We start from the raw sequence: 16,953 nt of genomic DNA, 5'->3' as shown, positions 1-16,953 counted from the left end.
GCCACAGGGTAGCGGAATCTGATACACTACACAGGTTCGGCAGTTTGTGTACCGGCTCGCATGTCTCGTAGTGCGAGCCGGCTGTCTTTGTCTGTTAACGATGGCACATCTTTGCCAGCTTTCATGGCACAAGAACAAGACCCCGGCATTGTATGGACCAACTAGCCCAAACACAAATTTTAGTCGAAAGCTATGCTTCTACATTGGGCACTTTTCTATGTCGACCACATAAGCACAAGTCTCTTGTTACATTGGTTAACCTGATAGCCATAACCACTTGTCATTCGAGGGTGCTGTATTCTGCTTGAAGAAAAAGATAATCGCGCTCGAGGTTCAAGTCGTCTTTGGGGTCTTGGAGGCTTCCTGGGGGCTCGCACGACGCATGGGAAAGTTCCTGAAATCCGAATACTGGAGTCAAGTGCGGCTATACAAGAGTGCCTCAGATGTGTCGTTCATCAAGAAGACCCTGGCTGCATGGATCACCAACGATACCAAGAGCTGTAAAAGCTGGATTCCCAAACCGCGGAGTTTTCGTGACAACGTGCACGACTTCGCCTCCCAGTGAGGACAATGGTAATGAATTTGGGCAACACTCGGCCATTGTTTTCGGAGGGGCTAACCAGCCAAGCGACGTCCAGAACAGTCTAAAAAAAGGACCAAAGTTTAGCTGTGAACCATCATCCAACAAAATGAAGATGCTGGCCATGGTTAGGAAGGTGGTAGACAAATCCTGTTACCAGGAAAAAGACCGGCTCGTCAAGGACGATGTGGACTGCGTCATTTGGAATGTGAGTCGTCAGCGAAAAGCAGGATCACCACTAGTAAAAGTTGCCAGGTGTTTAGAACAAAATAATCTGACCGTTTTGTAGTGAGAAAGGAAGGGGGGGGGGGGGGGGGTTGTTTAATACCAAGCGTACCCTTTAAAAAACAGAAATGGCTACTATTAACAAGAATTACAAACCCATGCAGTTCCGCCCAGCTAAAAAGAAATCGACGGCACTTGCCCTGTCAAAGCAGTGCCACTTGAATTGTTTAGTGCAGAATGTAGAGCGGGCAAAACCTGGATGCCTGGAAATATTTTTCACAGGAAAGACACTCAAACATGGTTGCCCTCTAAGAACCATAGTTTCAGAGAAAGGCACAAGCAGCTGCACGTCGGGCATTACCTGCGTGACAACGTGAAATGCCTGTCTGGAGCGGACCTTTTTCAGGTTCGCAGTTTGGTTTATATTGTGAATGACTCGTGCGTTGGCCTGAATGGGGCTGCCACTGCCTTCTCTCTTCATGTCGAGGACCTCTTATTCAGTTCCATACGATGGCCTTTTTAAAGCAGTTCGCCAGAGGATAGATGACACTGGAGTTGTTAACTTCTCGAATTCAACTGGCATAAGGGCTGAGATGTTTTGGAGCTGCTTGAATTTTACCTCACCTCCACCGCTTTCTCATTCAATAACCAAATCATAGCATCAAAATCCGAAATCTGTATAGGCTCGTCGGTGGCCCCGGCTCTAGGTGATATCTACCTGGCAGCGACGGACACAAAAATACAAGAATGTCTTCAGTACAAATATGTCGTAAGGTCTACAGATACGTAGATGATTCTCTGCTAGTTTTAGATAAGGTTTCAGCTGACCGCTTACATGAAACAGTTAACGACATCACTGACCTGTTCAAAAGCATCATCCGGTGGCCTAAACTTCACCTTGGAAATGCCAGTGGACAATAAAGTTGTTTCTATATTTGCGGCTCCAGTTCAGCGACGCACACATTTGCTGCTGCTATAACGTCCGGTCAGAAAAAAGCCTCCTTTCTTTCGGTAGTACGCACACAAAACTAGTTAAATGGTCGGTAGGGACAAGCGCACTTCAGGCAGTGGTAAACAAGAGCTGCGAGCGCATCGCCTGCTCCAGCTTTGAAAACAGGTACAACGCCTGTACTCTGCTGGTTACTGACCTTCCTTGGTCGGCAATCTGTGCGAGACTTTGATTCAAAGTTTGAAAAATCAGGCGAAGGGTGGGAACGAAAGAAAAAAGAGCCGTATAGCTGTCATCCCCTACCACCACAAGATCTCACACAACATAAAAAAGATAGCAGGAAGGCACAACCTTGGGGTCCTGTTTCCGTTCCATGGAAGCCGGCAAAGTTATGCGCCATCGTTAACAGACAAAGACAGCCGGCTTGCACTGCGAGACATGCGAACCGGTACACAAACTTCCGTACCGGGATAGTGTATCAGACTCCGCTAAACTGTGACAAAGCCTACAAAGGCCAGACGGGAAGTTGCTTTAATGTGAGGGCTCAGGAGCATTTCCTCAAAGTAAAAATCAGATCCGGAGGACATCTTTCAGACCACTGCAACCTGTCTTACCACACCTCAAAGCCTTTATTAGTAAGTGCGAGGTTCCTGGCGACGACGACGAACAAAATTGAAAGGGAAGTGATGGAGGCATAACACATTGCGAAGGCAAGTGACTCGTGTGTCAGCGCACCGTCAGTGTCATTGCACGAAAAGGAAATGTGTTTCCTTGATCGTGCCTAAAACATTCCATTGTCTTTGTTGCACATGCTTAAGTCAATGTATTTACATTCTTTAAATTTTATCTTCAAGGCCACTTGAAAGGCTTTAGACGTTTGACTCTGCCTTAGCTTTGATACGTTTAGCGAATTTTAGCCCTGTTTTGATTTGCCTCCTGATTGCGCTTTTTTAGTTTTTAGCCGCGTTATGTGTTGGCCACAAAAATATTTAAGCTTTTATCTTCTTTCGAAGCCGAAAGCTTCACTACGCTAGGAAAAGCAGCCGTCGGGTAGGCCGGAGAATGACCTTGAACGAACTTCAGCTCATACACGTTTATCCCTTCCTTACGGCGCGGTTCCGGTGTCCACCAATATATGTGAGAGAGTTACAGCGCAATTTCCTTTCCTCAATAGCAACTTTCAAAACCATCGACAGTTTTCTTCGAAAGCAAGGGAAAAGCGCATAACTGGCGCCCTGGAACAGTGGATACCTCTGTCGCGCTTTACCCTACGTGGCGGTAGCGGCAGATGTGCACTGCATGCACTCACAACGTAATTGTAGCAGAAACGCGGCACTGAAGCTATAGACCGTCGGCGTTCATTGTGTTCATTGCTGTTGGCGTTGTCAACGCCTCCGATGATGTTGAGGAAAGGAAAGCGCATAAATGGCTCCTTGGGACAGTGAACGCCTCAATTGCGCTTTGAGGCACGTGGCGGTGGTGAGAAAGAGATGTTGGCTGCATGAATTAGCACTTACAACGTTGTGGCAGACACGCTGCACTGCACCAATAGGCCGCAGCGTTCAGTGGGTGACCAACCTCTCGCGATCAACCATTAACTGCCACCTGCGAGGGTGGCAGGGTGGGCGCACTGCCTATCCAATGTGCGAAACGCACATAACGTTACAGACGCCAAGCCGCGTCTAGTTGCTTGATACACCACAGCTTTCGCTCTGTAACCAGGTTTAGCAGTAGTTGAACCGCAGCCAATTTTTAGTAGGTGACTCGGCTTTTTGCTTTATTGTGTTTTACTGCTTAGTGCATGCTCGTCTGCCTCTTAATCAAGGTTTTTGTTTTTTTTCTGTCTAGCCGCGTTTCTTGTTGGCCTGCCTAGTATTGTATCAGCTTTATGTGTTATATTATATTGTTACTCAGCTTTTGCTTCGATGTGTTTAGTGCTTCTTGCGTGTTCACCTGCTGTGACTTTTGTTGTCGACATCCTTTTGGCCGTGGGGATGAAAGAACCTTACTTCTTTTTTCCCGCCTTTTTTCCTCTTGCTTCGTTGGCTCTCTGACTGTCACGTGGTTTATTACGACTTTATAATGCGCGGGGTGGCTTCACCATAAACAGTTCGTAGTCACCGCCCGTCCTGTGTTTCTATGTTTCTCCTGTTTTCTGTGCCATTCGTTTGCGCTGCTCTTTAATGTTTCAAATCAAAATTTAGGCTTCAAAAGTCAGTCCACCAGCAACGTTGTCGTTGCAGCTATGAAAACTGGGGCCACTAGCAATGGCGTACAGCGTCGTTGTTGCCAGGGTGCCGAGTGTTTATCTCGGTGGCAGTGAATGGGCTTTCCGCATAGTGTGTTCAGCCTTGCTTAGTGAAGTCTACATATGTCACGTGATGACGTTGCGCACGCATCTAGGGCTTTTTTTAAATGCGGCGAACGGCCGTTGATTTGATATTTTGTTCGCCAAACTTGTCGTGACGCGTAGCGATCGATGCATTGAAATGATATCACGAAAACTGACACTCCAGAATCGTGCTACGACACGCGAAGAAGCGTTGATTGTTTCGATCAGTGAACTTATGCCCCACGCCAAACATATCGCTGTCGAAAAACACTCCAAGGCATTTCATCAAGTTCATGTAGGTGACTAGCGTGCACCGCCAGAGATGACAATTGAGACTGTGTAGAAAAATAGGTGCGTCTGTTACCATTAATTTTAAAGGCAACCAAAAGTACACAAGCTGATCTTTTGAGGCGTTAACTTTTAAACAGTTTTCAGGGAACCAAGTTATTGTTTTGTGTTTGTTATACTGTACATTAGAGATAAACATAAGTTAAAAGAGAACGTTTTGAGAGCAAAACAGAATCGTCACTGCATCGAAATACTAAACACTTTCAGATTTCCTGAGCTGCACCATTAATATGTCGAAGTGCATACTGAAGAAATCCGTCTTTCGATGGAGGTTTACCATAGCAATGTATAATTTCGTCTAAAACAACCATTTGTGATCGTTCAGTGATATAGTTCTTGGGGACGTCATAAAATGGACCCCTGAAACCACTGGAATAGAGTTTTTGAAGTGCAATCTCGTGATGAACTGTATCGGAAGCTTTAAATGCGTCTAGAAACAAAGCAACGCCAAACAAATTTTGGATCAATAGCTGAAATCGGTTCAGCAGAGAACTGCTCTAGAAGGCATATCGTAGGACAGCCTGTAGCGAAACCAAACTTTCGAGCCGACAAAATTTAAAACTTTTCAAGAAAGCATGACATAGATTTCAAAAAAATAAAATTTTCAGTAATATAGAAAAGTATGGGCAGTTTCGAAATGACAGTTTTTATGTCATGTTTTGTCTTACTTAATAATGATATTATTAATAATACTCTATCTTTTTCTCAATCAATCTTTATTGCGTTTCGGTGCCCAGGAGCAACCCAAAAGTCTTGGTGCTGGTACATCATTCACGCACACAAAAATGTACATTCATTTCCCGAAAAGGAAAATAATCATGCGGCCTAATGCAGCAGTCAGTGCGATAGAAAAAAGTATCAACTAGGATTTTGCTTTAGGCAAAGGCGTGACAGTGAGAATAAAGCATAACAAAAGCCAAAAACATGAAACTTCGTGAACAACTCAAAATCATATAGGTAGAGCAGGCAACATGCATATAAATAACAAACAGAAACTACAAGCAAAAAGGAACAAAAACATGAGCGATCTATCATCGCGAAGTACAGCATACGTCAAAATACAATCAAGAATAAACCAATCCAAGTATGAACGGATATGAAATCTCTAAAATACAAGCTAGAAATACAATGAAACAGAATAAAGAAATATAGTTAGTGAACGCGTTACAGGCAATAAGATGCCAGTACACGGTTTATATTAATGAAAACAATTAGAAGTGACGAAACCATTAAGGAGGAAAAAACAATGCCAAGATTATACAGGGGGATATGCACAGGTGAAATAAAAACAAAATATCATTTCGTTTATGTGAGTTTAACTTCCCAAAGGTCCTAAAGCTATGAGGGACGCCGTAGTCAAAGGCTCCGTAAATTTGAACTACATGGAATTCTTCAACGTGCACTGACATCGCAGAGTACTTGGGCCTCTAGAATTTTGCTTCCCCCGAAATTGGACCGCCGCGGCCGGGATCGAACCCGCATCTTTTGGTCAGCAGCCGAGCGCCATAATCACTGAGCCACAGCGGCGGCTATGAAAAGAAATAAAAACAAAACAAAATACTTGAACAGGAAAGTTATCTGTGAAAAAGGGACTGCTCAAAGAGAAACGTTACGGACGTGAAATATAAACGAATAGAGAGAGAGAAGGGGAGAGATTTTTTTTATTATATCAAGGTGAGGACAAAGAGATTAAACAACTTCTGCATTCTGTCCAGAGAGGAGAGAGAGTGCAGAAACGCAGAAACTTGGAATGGTCTGAATTCCCTTATATTCTTTCGCGGTGCACGCAAAAGGATACGCGCTAGGAGCTGAGGGCATAGAACTTGACCATGAAGAAGTTTATAGAAGAAAATATACCGGCCCTCACACGACGGCAGTTAAGAAAAGGGAGCTGCGGTGTGTTACTTCGCCTTGAACGAGAGCTGGAAGTTGTGTGAGGAAACCGATTTTGAAATATACGCGAAAACTTTAGCTGAACTCTCTTGATTTTGTCACAGTTTGACTTGCAAGTGCCACTCAAAATAGCCGACGCATAATCCAAAAGCGGCAAGCATATTGACTGGTAGAGCTTTAAGAAAGGAAGTGGGCCTCGGAACTTTCTCGAAAGCCTGCAGATGAAACCGAGTGTACACACCGTCCGTAGAACAAAGCGTTTAGTTTGAGAGGAGAAGCGGAGTCTACGTTCGAAAAGTACGCTGATTTCGTTAATTTCAGAAACCCTGGATAACGGCATACAATTCACAAATTAAGCGTAGAGAAATGTGTGCGTGTTACGCTCAAATGAGACCTTGGTTTTGGAAGAATTAGAGTGAGTCCATTCTTCAAGAACCAGTTAGAGAAGACAAGTATGTCTGATTGCAATAGCGAGCAATCATCAAAAAAATTTGTTTTACCTTGAATATTTTCATAGCGTCGGCATAAAGGGGAATCGAGGAGGTCTTGACCACGGAGGAAACGTCATTATTAAAAAAAAGAGAAGAGAAGCAGGGATAATACAGAGCCCAGAGGAACTCTGCTGGTTCCAGTGTAAACAAATGAGGTCTCTCTCCTGATTCTGACAAAAAAGGACCGATGAAGAACATAGCTGCGTAGGAGGGCTGCAATTTAAACGTCGATGTCAGAGAGCAGAAGCTATCGGAGAAGCAATGAGTGAGTAACAACGTCGAAAGCTTTGCACAAATCAAAGCACACAGCGTCTACCTGACCCCTCTGAACGACTTCATCTGAGGTATACGTCATAAACCTGACAACTTTAGTGGTAGTAGAACGACCCATAATGAAACCATGCAGATTATGTATGATGGCATGTTTGGCAGGGAGGAAGGTTGGTGGAAGGAATGTACTATTGCAAATTTAATTCAAAAAGCTTAGAGGTTGCACAAAGAAGAAAAATGGGCGGTAGTTCGAAACATCAGAAATGTTTTTTGATTTGAAGGCAGCAAAAACACATGCCGTTTTCCACGCGCAGTGAAACGCACAATTTTTCAAAGAGTTATTGATTATCGTTGTTAAAGTAGGGACGAAGATAATACTGAAGGCTTTTAGTATGGCGGCTGGAATGCCATCAGGTCCAGGGGATAAAGGTTGTTTCAGACGTTTAAGACTCTCACTTATCAATCTCAGAGAACAGAATTAGGTGCAACAGCTGAAAGGCGTGAGGAATCGCGAGTGTATAGATCAGATGGTCACTCAGTTGCTCTTAGATGACGGCTGCAGCTAGCTGCTACACCGCACATACTTGAGTACTGCGTTTTCCCGCGATACCGACAATTTTAGCTGTATACCCGTCGTGTGGGGCCAGGGGGAGCAAAGGCCCTAGGGGAGAGTGGCGGACGTCAGCTGGTCGTATTCCTGCTGTGCCGTGCACATTCTTGAGCGCGGGAGTTGCCGAAAGTGCTGCAGGAGTTTCCCGCCTTCTGGTGCTCAGTGAAGCCAGTCGACGTGGCGCCGCGAGCGCCGCGTGGCCTGTAGCTGCAGTGGCCATGTGCCCGCCTCGTCCAATGCTGCCTCGCTTTGCGAGTTTCCAGGTAGGCCGAGGCAGGTGCGCCGCACATTGCGGTGCTGCACCTCCGGTACCTTTCATGATTATTTGCACACAGTGACGATGGACAGCGCCTAGAGTATCGCGCCTAAGGCTATGGCAAATGGCGTTGTAGAGGCATAGCGCAGCCTGCTGGGAAATCCCCTTGCCTTGCGCGGTTAACTTGTGCACGGTGGCGGTAGACCTCTTCATCTGCTGGCAGGCACTGGTCTCCGCTCGGCGGTAGGAAAGGCGCTGGTCGATGTCCAGGCCGTGGTGCCGCACGGAGCTTTTCCATGGTAGCGGCGCCAGGCGGGCGCAGCTGCTATCGCCGCAGACCGAGGCTGCAGACTAGTCCGCGCAAAGTGGCAAGCCGAGATGCCGCAACCGGTCGTCCATAGTGTCAAGGGCCACCTGGAGGCAGTCACGCGAGAGGCCTCGCCTCGAGGTCCCACACATCACAGCGCAATGTCGTGCGCGCATATGGAGAGTTGTACACCCGGTCACGGTTGCCTGAGGGCATACATCCCGGCGCTACCGACATCGCCACATTGAACAGGAACGAGGACAACACCGACCCCTCCGGCACGCCTATATCCACCTGGCGGGGCTAGAAGAGAGAGCCTCCCACGTTCACGCGAATAGTGCGCGCGTTAAGGAAGCCCTGCACATCACGTCGGCACGTTTTTTTTACCGCCAACGTTGCGAGCTACTTCTTTTCGCAACGGGAGCTGTGACAAGCAACTAGTACACTACACAGACCAATTGTACACGTCAGAAATGAGTAAAGACAGTGATTAAGAATATGTAGGGATGAGGAAAGATAACCATATTAAATTTTAAATGCGCAATAAAGACTATATATATATATATATATATATATATATATATATATATATATATATATATATATATATATATATATATATATATATATATATATATATATATATATATATATATATATATATATATATATATATATATATATATATATATATACATATAACGAACGCATTATATGCTCAAAACTGAAGACATATATATATATATATATATATATATATATATATATACATATATATATATATATATATATATATATATATATATATATATATATATATATATATATATATATATATATATATATATATATATATATATATATATATATATATATATATATAACTAGAACGCATTATATGCTCAAAACTGAAGACATATTTAAGAACATAACATTAACGTCATGATCACAGATCTGAAGGTAGACGGCAGATTGATTCAGACAGTCAGGAGAAAAGATATACAGAAGAGGACTTGGAAACCGGACAGAGGCAGTGGACCACGCTGCAGCTGCCAAACTTATATAACGCCTTTGGAAGTGAAAATTAACAAATTTTTGCATTTATGGAAGTAAATATGGCGTTTGTGGCTACATGAAGCAGCAGCCTTATCTATTTCTGTTACGTTATGCCAGGTAAAAGTTAATTGGAACCAGGAGCCTCTCACCAAGATCTTAAAAAAGGAGTGCCCTAAAAAGGTGTCTGAAACTGGCTAGTTGGGTGATGCTAATAGTCGTGTGGTCTAGTCTGCAGCATTTTCACATGCATCTTGAAAATATTTTTTTTGTTTTTGAGAATAATTTGCTAACGTCTAGGGAAATCGACTGATAGCATTACCTAGCGCCTAAAACCGCACGCTCTCTGAAAACAAAATCCTCTCATTTCCGGAACGCTGCCCTGACTCTATCGGCTTTGCGTTTGCAGTGGCCGCAAAATATTCGGCAGCAATCTGCTAACGCGTTCGTTTTCTAGTTCTTTTAGGAGGGTTGAAAAAAGCTGCGTAAATGGTGCCTTACTGAAGACGTTTCAGATTGCTTGAAAATTTACTTTTTTCCCCGGTCCAGTATTTAAGAACCCAGACTTATTATTTAAAGTAGTTTCTGGAACGAACTAACTAGAGTCTATGCCACACGATTCCCAGCGGTAAAAAGATAATTTCCCTTGCTAAGGGCCCCACCTTTTTAAAACCCGGATACATTTAGCTGAGGCACTTTCACATAACCTGCCCACGGCTTCCAAAAGTTTCTATACTAAAGAACTTATTGGTGGGTGAGGAGTAATGAAAAATCTATCGCTCGTTCACTTTTCTTAACCGCGCAGTAAATATGATGGCATGGTAAAATGATACAAAGGCGCCTAGATCATGAAGCATGCCGGGGACGCGCGAAGATGGCTTGCCAACTAAACGGATGAGCTTATAATATATGCAATAACTGCAAGAAGAGGCACACAAAAATATGCAAATAAATCTTCTTTTTATAGCGCACGAGGAAGTAAAGCAAAATGACTTAGGTACCACACAGTAAGAGAAAAGTTTGCATGTGCAGCCGTGGTGGCTGGGTGGTTATGGCGCTTGGCTGCTGGCCCGAAAGACCTGGGTTTGATCCCCGCCGCTGCGGTCGGATATCAAATGGAGGTGAAATTCTAGAAGCCCGTGTACTGCGCGATGTCAGAGCACGTTAAATAATCCCCGGTGGTCGAGATTTTCGAAGCCCTTTACTACGACATCTCTCATAGCCTGAATTGTTTTGGGACGTTAAACCTCCTTAAACCGCAAACAGTAAAAGTTTGCATGGAGTCAATAAAATAATTCATAGGACAGTTTCGCTTGTGTAACGTGATCGACTATTCGAGCGTTGGCTGCAGCGCGAGCAAACAATTTTTCAGCCTTGTTCTATTTTGACAGTTTGTTTCCTGTAGAAATAACAGCCTTGTTATCGCTAAATGAGTTGCTGCATGCTGAATATCATAGATATTTCATACTTTTTTAATCTTTTCGCCCACGCCACCTCATATGCTTGTCATACTGCCTCAGATGAAAGATATCGACCGTGCCCGCTGAAACCAAGCTTATGCTCAGAATTGTTGAGCGGGTTGGGTCCATGCGCGAAGAATCACAAAGGCGGTTAAGTAGGAATGCTTGCGACAAATTTAAATTCGTTTGCTAGGGCACTGCATAGATTGCAGAAAAGGCCTCACTAACCCGCCACAAGAAGGACGCCGCTTCTGAGCGGACAGGATGCTGGCCGCCCAAACCGCCGAATTTTTGGCAGCGCATTCGAATGAACCTTGAAGCGGAATGTGGTCTTTCTGAACACGGGTACCCGTGGATCCGTTCTCTGCCTTCCGCCGTACATGCGTCGAGCACGTATCCTTGTTGGCTCCTCTCTCCTAAGAATCACCTCACCCACTGGGCCATTCGCCACTCCTATAGATGCTTACTTGGCACAGGTGAAGCACCAGCACCGTAGCTTCCAGGATACTCTCGGGTGTTGCACCTAGTTTACTCCCGTTTCGCGTTTCGGGGCCGCGGGGAGACCAGGGGTCGTTCGGCGGCGTGTTAAGGTTCTCGTTTTGCCCGAGCTTGGGGACTGCTCAAGCAAACTCAACCCAGCGTACAACGACCGAGAGAGAAATAACGGAAGAATCTGTCCAGCGGATGGCGCTGCGGCCACTTCCGACGACGATGACGCAGAACTTAGGGACTGAGTAACGATGAAGAGTGCATGCTCTAAAAAAGTTTCTAATCAAAGACATGAGTAGATACGCATAACGCAACTGGCTCGCACACACCTGCCAAACCTCTCGGCCGCGCTCGGCGCTGTTTACTTGATGAGCTCGCACTACGCATGGCTCTCACCGCTATATCGATAAAACTGAATGGTAGAGTTCCAGCTGTTTTCTCTCTTTCTACGCTCTGCGACCTTAGCAAAATCTAGCTTGCACGCTTTATGAAGGAGATTTTTACATTATGTGACTCCCGCGACATCACGCGCACAGGCCATGCAGTGTCATGTTCAATATCGATGAGCCGTCAAATTTAGTGGGACAAGACTGACCATCGTATGCCGGGATATATGCAATTTTTGTGATCCATCGCAGCATGTAGGACAATAATGAAGAAAATACTCCAGGATATACACATCTTATAAGCTAACGTTACTAGTGGAACTTAATTCACCAACGCATACCAAGATGTGTGCTACACTGGCTACTCATCACAATCGGTGGCACTATACTGCGCCGCGCTACCCAGTGTGTACACATTGTTTGGAAGCCATGCCGACTGCCGGGGCAATATTGACCGACTTTGGCCATCAAAGCTGATGTGGAAACACTGGACAACTTATGTCATGATTTGTGCCGCTATGGCTAGCCATAGCATCTGCCGGACAAAATCCGCCAGCGTATGCCAGGTCGTATGCAATGTTGGTGAACCATTGTTTGCGGCTGGCCACTGTTGAATTTTGTTCATCGCCATATGCCAATGTTCGGAAATAAAGGGCATGACTGGGCCAGTGGTCTATGTGTTCTGGAATTGTTCACCATTATTGGGTACGCATGGGCAAGAACGGGCCACCGTAGGACCACGAATCGCCAACGAATTTTCAATATCAGGCCGATGGAATGTCCTGCCTGGAGAACTTAGGATCTGAACCCAAATTTTGTTTCGAAACAAGCTTAATGGTTCACGGAGCAAGAAAGCTTGTTCGGGATCTCTGATTGGAAACTATTATTGGTCGAGTTACACTGCTAAGCTGTCTTGGAGGAGATTTCGTAACTCAAAGTTAACACGAACGACTTTTCTTCAGTCTGGACAAAATAACAAACATCGCTAAAACTAATATCAAAGCTGCTGTTGCCACTAAGGCGCTAAGTGGTCTGAGGTCGCGCTGCCGACCGTTTGCACCGCTACTGCACGACACCTCCATATCCTGCACACTTTAATATGCGCGCTCCCGTACGTCGTGACCATCAGCACGTGAGCAGCCGAACACCGATCTAAAAATTTACTGTGATACGTACGTAAATGATTTTGAAATGCGTTCTGTACAGCAAAGCTAGGATTTTTTTCCGGCGAATGTTACTGAGCTCTGCAAAACGTGCATTTCACTGGGATGTATTAAGAGCACGTTAAAGCCCTATGGTCTAATAGAACACTCGCCCGCATTTCAAACAAAAAAAAAGCGGCTCGTTCGTCTTGCTAAAGCTTGAAACACGCATGATCGATGGGACGCGTACTTATCAGTTTCAAAAGAGTACGCTGCTGCAACCCTGGATGCCAAGGGTAGGTTCCTTAACAGCACGTTCTTCGATATGTTAATGAACAATGCAAAAAAGTTCTGGTCCACTGTAAACATGAAAAATAACAGAGCACTTTCTCTTCACGTTGATTCCGGAGTGTCAGTTCCACCAGATTAATCCCCTTGTGTTCTGAATACTGTATTCTCGAATCCATTGTCTAATGTTGTCAGTGATCATTTAATCTGGTGACACTGAAATATGTATTTCTTGAAAATCTCATCATCTTCGGTTCCTGATAACAAATTCAAACTTTCTAAAGCAAACAAACACTAGAGCATCTATTTTTTGAGCACTAGTTTTTCAGCAGCTCTTGAACGCGGTGAACTACCACTCCAATGGAAGACTTTGAAGTTGGTTCCGTTGCACCAATCGGCTTACAGAAACTGCCAATCGGTTTCAATAAAAAGCATTGCTTGAAAATATCTTTTATCTTCAATATCGCTTATCTTCAACTTCTTGAAGCAGAACTCATTTTTCACATGTGGACAACATGGCTTTCGACGTTTATTTTCTTCTGAAACGCAGTTGCTGTTTTTTGCACATGGTTTGCATGCTATTCTTGACAAACACTCCGATATGAACATCATTGTCCTGACTTCTAAAAAGTATTTCATCAGGTTAGCCATAATCTACTGTTTAAGCTGCTTCTCTTGAATTTAGAGCCTAAACTTCTTTTTTCTATTGAGTGCATTTTTACTGACAGCTGCCAAATACATAACACTTCACGGCGACGATTCAAACGTAACTAAAGTAACATCTGGTGTCCCTCAGGGTTCTGTGTTAGGCTCTTCGCGCTTTATCGTATATTTGTTAATGACTCTACTAAATATGTGACATATTCGATGCATATTTGCGCTGATACTGCGTTGTTTATTGGAAAATTTGCAACGAAAATGACATCAACATTTCAGTCGGACATTGAAAGCACCGTTAATTGGTTCGAGATATTGAAAATGGAGCTTAACACTAACAAATGGAAGTTAATGCGTGTATCACGTCGCGGCACGCCTTCCACAAAGCATCACCTAAATAACACTGCACTGAAAGCCATATCATCGGATCGGCACTTGGGTTTACTCTAAGCCTAAATATTATGGGGGCAACCACACAATCATTCAATAATTTGCAACGCTAACCGCATGCTCGGGTATCTACGTAGATATTTCAGCAAGGCCTCAGATTCATTAAAAATGTCTTTTATAGGACACTTGTGCGGTCCAAACTAGAATACGCTGCTTCCATATGGGACCCTAGCAACCCAACTTATGTCACTCTCTTAAACTTGCCGAGAACAGTGCCGCTTGTTACATTCTATCTATCATCGCACAACAGGCGCAACAACCGCGAAGAAGAGAGGCCGCCGTTGTGGCTTCGTGGTTATGGCGCTCGGCTGCTAACCCCAAAGATGCGAAATTCCAGAGGCCCATGTACTGTGCGATGCCAGTGTACATTAGAGAACGCCAGGTGGTCGAAATTTGCGGAGGCTTTCACTACGGCGTCCCTCAATGCCTGAGTCGCTTTGGGACGTTAAACCCCCATAAACCAAACCAAGCCATGAAGAAGTATCATTCCACTGTCTGCGTAGAAATTTCTTCTCTTTATTCCTCTTTGACAAAGTATATCATCATTTAAGAGTTGACCACAGATACAAGGTTGGGTACATTCAATGTAACACAAACATTTTCTTTTACTCATCTTTACCACGTACAGGTTCGGTCAAAAGTTTCCAGGCCACGGGGTCGGCTTTTAAGCGGCATATCCTGCCACTTATGCTAGCAATAAAGCTACCAAGTGTCCCGGAACTGAGAATAATGCATGTTCTTTCCTCTGTGCAGATTTTGGGCCTCGGGGATTTACTACTTTCCCGACCCTGTGGCCTGGAAACTTTTCACCGACCCTGTACATGCGGCGACTCGAACCACCTCCCGCCTGATATCGCATGCGTCAATGATTGTGCTCTTTTAAGGAAAGCTTTATCCGCTTTTATGTTCGTGACATGGCTCAAGTGTTGCAACGACTTTTTGTTTATATTGCACACACGAAGTCACACCGTTTAGATCTTGTTTACAATCCTGCTCTGCCATGAAACTTATATGCTTAAGCAGTTGGTTTTTATGTTTTTTCATCTTTTTCCATGGATGTGTGTTTATGGTTTCGCAGTCGTTAAAGAACAAATTTGAACGGTCTGTTTTGTAGTATACATTTTTCTCATTCTTAGTTGTTTGTTGCTAATATTATGCTGGGCTTTTTAATGGTTTGTTTTTGTTTACTCTAATCTTTTTGTAGCTTGGTTATTAATGCTGTTTGTCCTAAAGTCTTCTCTATGCAACATGCTACTCGTCAACCAAGATGCCTCGCAAATGTTTCTGTTCTAGCACATGTCGCCGCGCATTAATTGTGTTTGCATGTTATACCACTTCAAACACACTTACCTCTACAATGCTTCGGCGATTGATGGTATTGTAAATAAATAAATAAGCACATGCACAAGAGCGAGAGCAAAGCTTGTTGTCACTCAGAGCACTACTGCCGCTGTTCGACAGCGCAACTGCTCCTTCCTACAGAGCCGTGGTCACTATACTTTATGCTCACGCTTCTACGTACGCATACATAAGCCCGAGATCAGAAAATGCGCCTATTCGTGCTACTTCGCTAAAAAAAATAACAGCTTGAAATTGAAGACTCCAGAGCAGAGCTGAATTTTTCTAGGACTCATTTCCTCTTTTTACTTTTTCACAGAGAAGTGGGCTGAAGCTTTCGAAAACCATACTGACAATATCTACGGCGCAACGGACCGAGTGTGGGCAACGAAGCAGGCCATGACGACTGCCATAGTATTGGCTCATCCCGATAGAATTGGACTGCAAGGCTTACGGCATGTCATGGCGTGGAGTCTTTTGCGACGGCTGATCAGTTATGCAAGTGGAAAGGACGCGAGGTGTGCAAGCTGGTGCGAGAGGATCTGCGCCTCCAGGGTCGTGCCTCCGATGCAAGTGGCCATTATAAGCCACTACAATGAAATTCGTAAGCTTTGATCGAAAAATTTTTCTTGACTATGAATGTCGGATAGTTGGTAGTTAACAGGCTTCAGAGATTGCGTTGGTACAGCAGCATAAAGGTGAACCCTGAACGATTATCTGGTATCGGCTGTTGCCTCAATAGAGTGCAATATTATTGCCGTTTCATTCGATGCTGACTGTACACGCACTCATTTATAGTTTATTAACCAATTGAAGTCCACGGATATCTTTGTTACATTCCTTTGCAGTGGGCTCCGGTGGCACCATGGAAAATATACAAAACATGACCAGCAGAGTAAGGGCTGCCTACGAAGCGGCGTTGCGGGCAACCAAGTGGCTTAATGGCGACACACTGGCGATTGCTCTGCGAAAGTTCAACAATATGGTCATCAAGATTGGCCACTCCACAGAATTCCCGAACGCGTCGTCGGTGGAGGCAATATACGGTCAGTGACAACGTGCCGTCTGCTGACACTGCCGCTAACAACGCGTGACGCATTATTTTCCCAGAGGGCTCTGAACACGTCGCGCCTAGCAAAGTGGTGAAACTGCGTGTTGCTGGCTTTCAAGGAAGCACCAAAGAACACAGGAGATACCAACGCGTAGCGGTGATGGATCGTGTTAGCCCTGGTTTGCATAATCATGTCCACACTTTCATACAGTCGCTTCATGCACTGAAGTAACTACTCATGGCTGCTCTCGTCTCGGACACCTCTTGGATGGCACCTGATCTTTGTCGAGTGCAGTAATGACAGTGTCCGCGCACGCCATGTCGCCGCTGTTTCAGCCAAGCCGAGGAAATCTGGACAAGCGCTTCTAGTTTTTGGGC

General features: G+C 44.6%; 1 protein-coding gene across 1 annotated transcript in view; it reads left to right on the top strand.

The window, feature by feature from the left end:
• The window catches only part of LOC144130228 (neprilysin-1-like), a 159,800-nt gene that overhangs the window by 91,661 nt on the left and 51,186 nt on the right, over positions 1–16,953 (top strand). Inside the window, exons 7-8 of the mRNA XM_077664201.1 lie at positions 15,844–16,128; positions 16,373–16,570. Coding sequence (XP_077520327.1) covers positions 15,844–16,128; positions 16,373–16,570 — 483 coding nt within the window. The remainder of the gene's footprint in view (positions 1–15,843; positions 16,129–16,372; positions 16,571–16,953) is intronic.

This window comes from Amblyomma americanum, chromosome 4 (genome assembly GCF_052857255.1).
Source record: "Amblyomma americanum isolate KBUSLIRL-KWMA chromosome 4, ASM5285725v1, whole genome shotgun sequence".
Taxonomy (NCBI): domain Eukaryota; kingdom Metazoa; phylum Arthropoda; class Arachnida; order Ixodida; family Ixodidae; genus Amblyomma; species Amblyomma americanum.
This window is presented reverse-complemented; position numbering and strand designations above follow the sequence as displayed.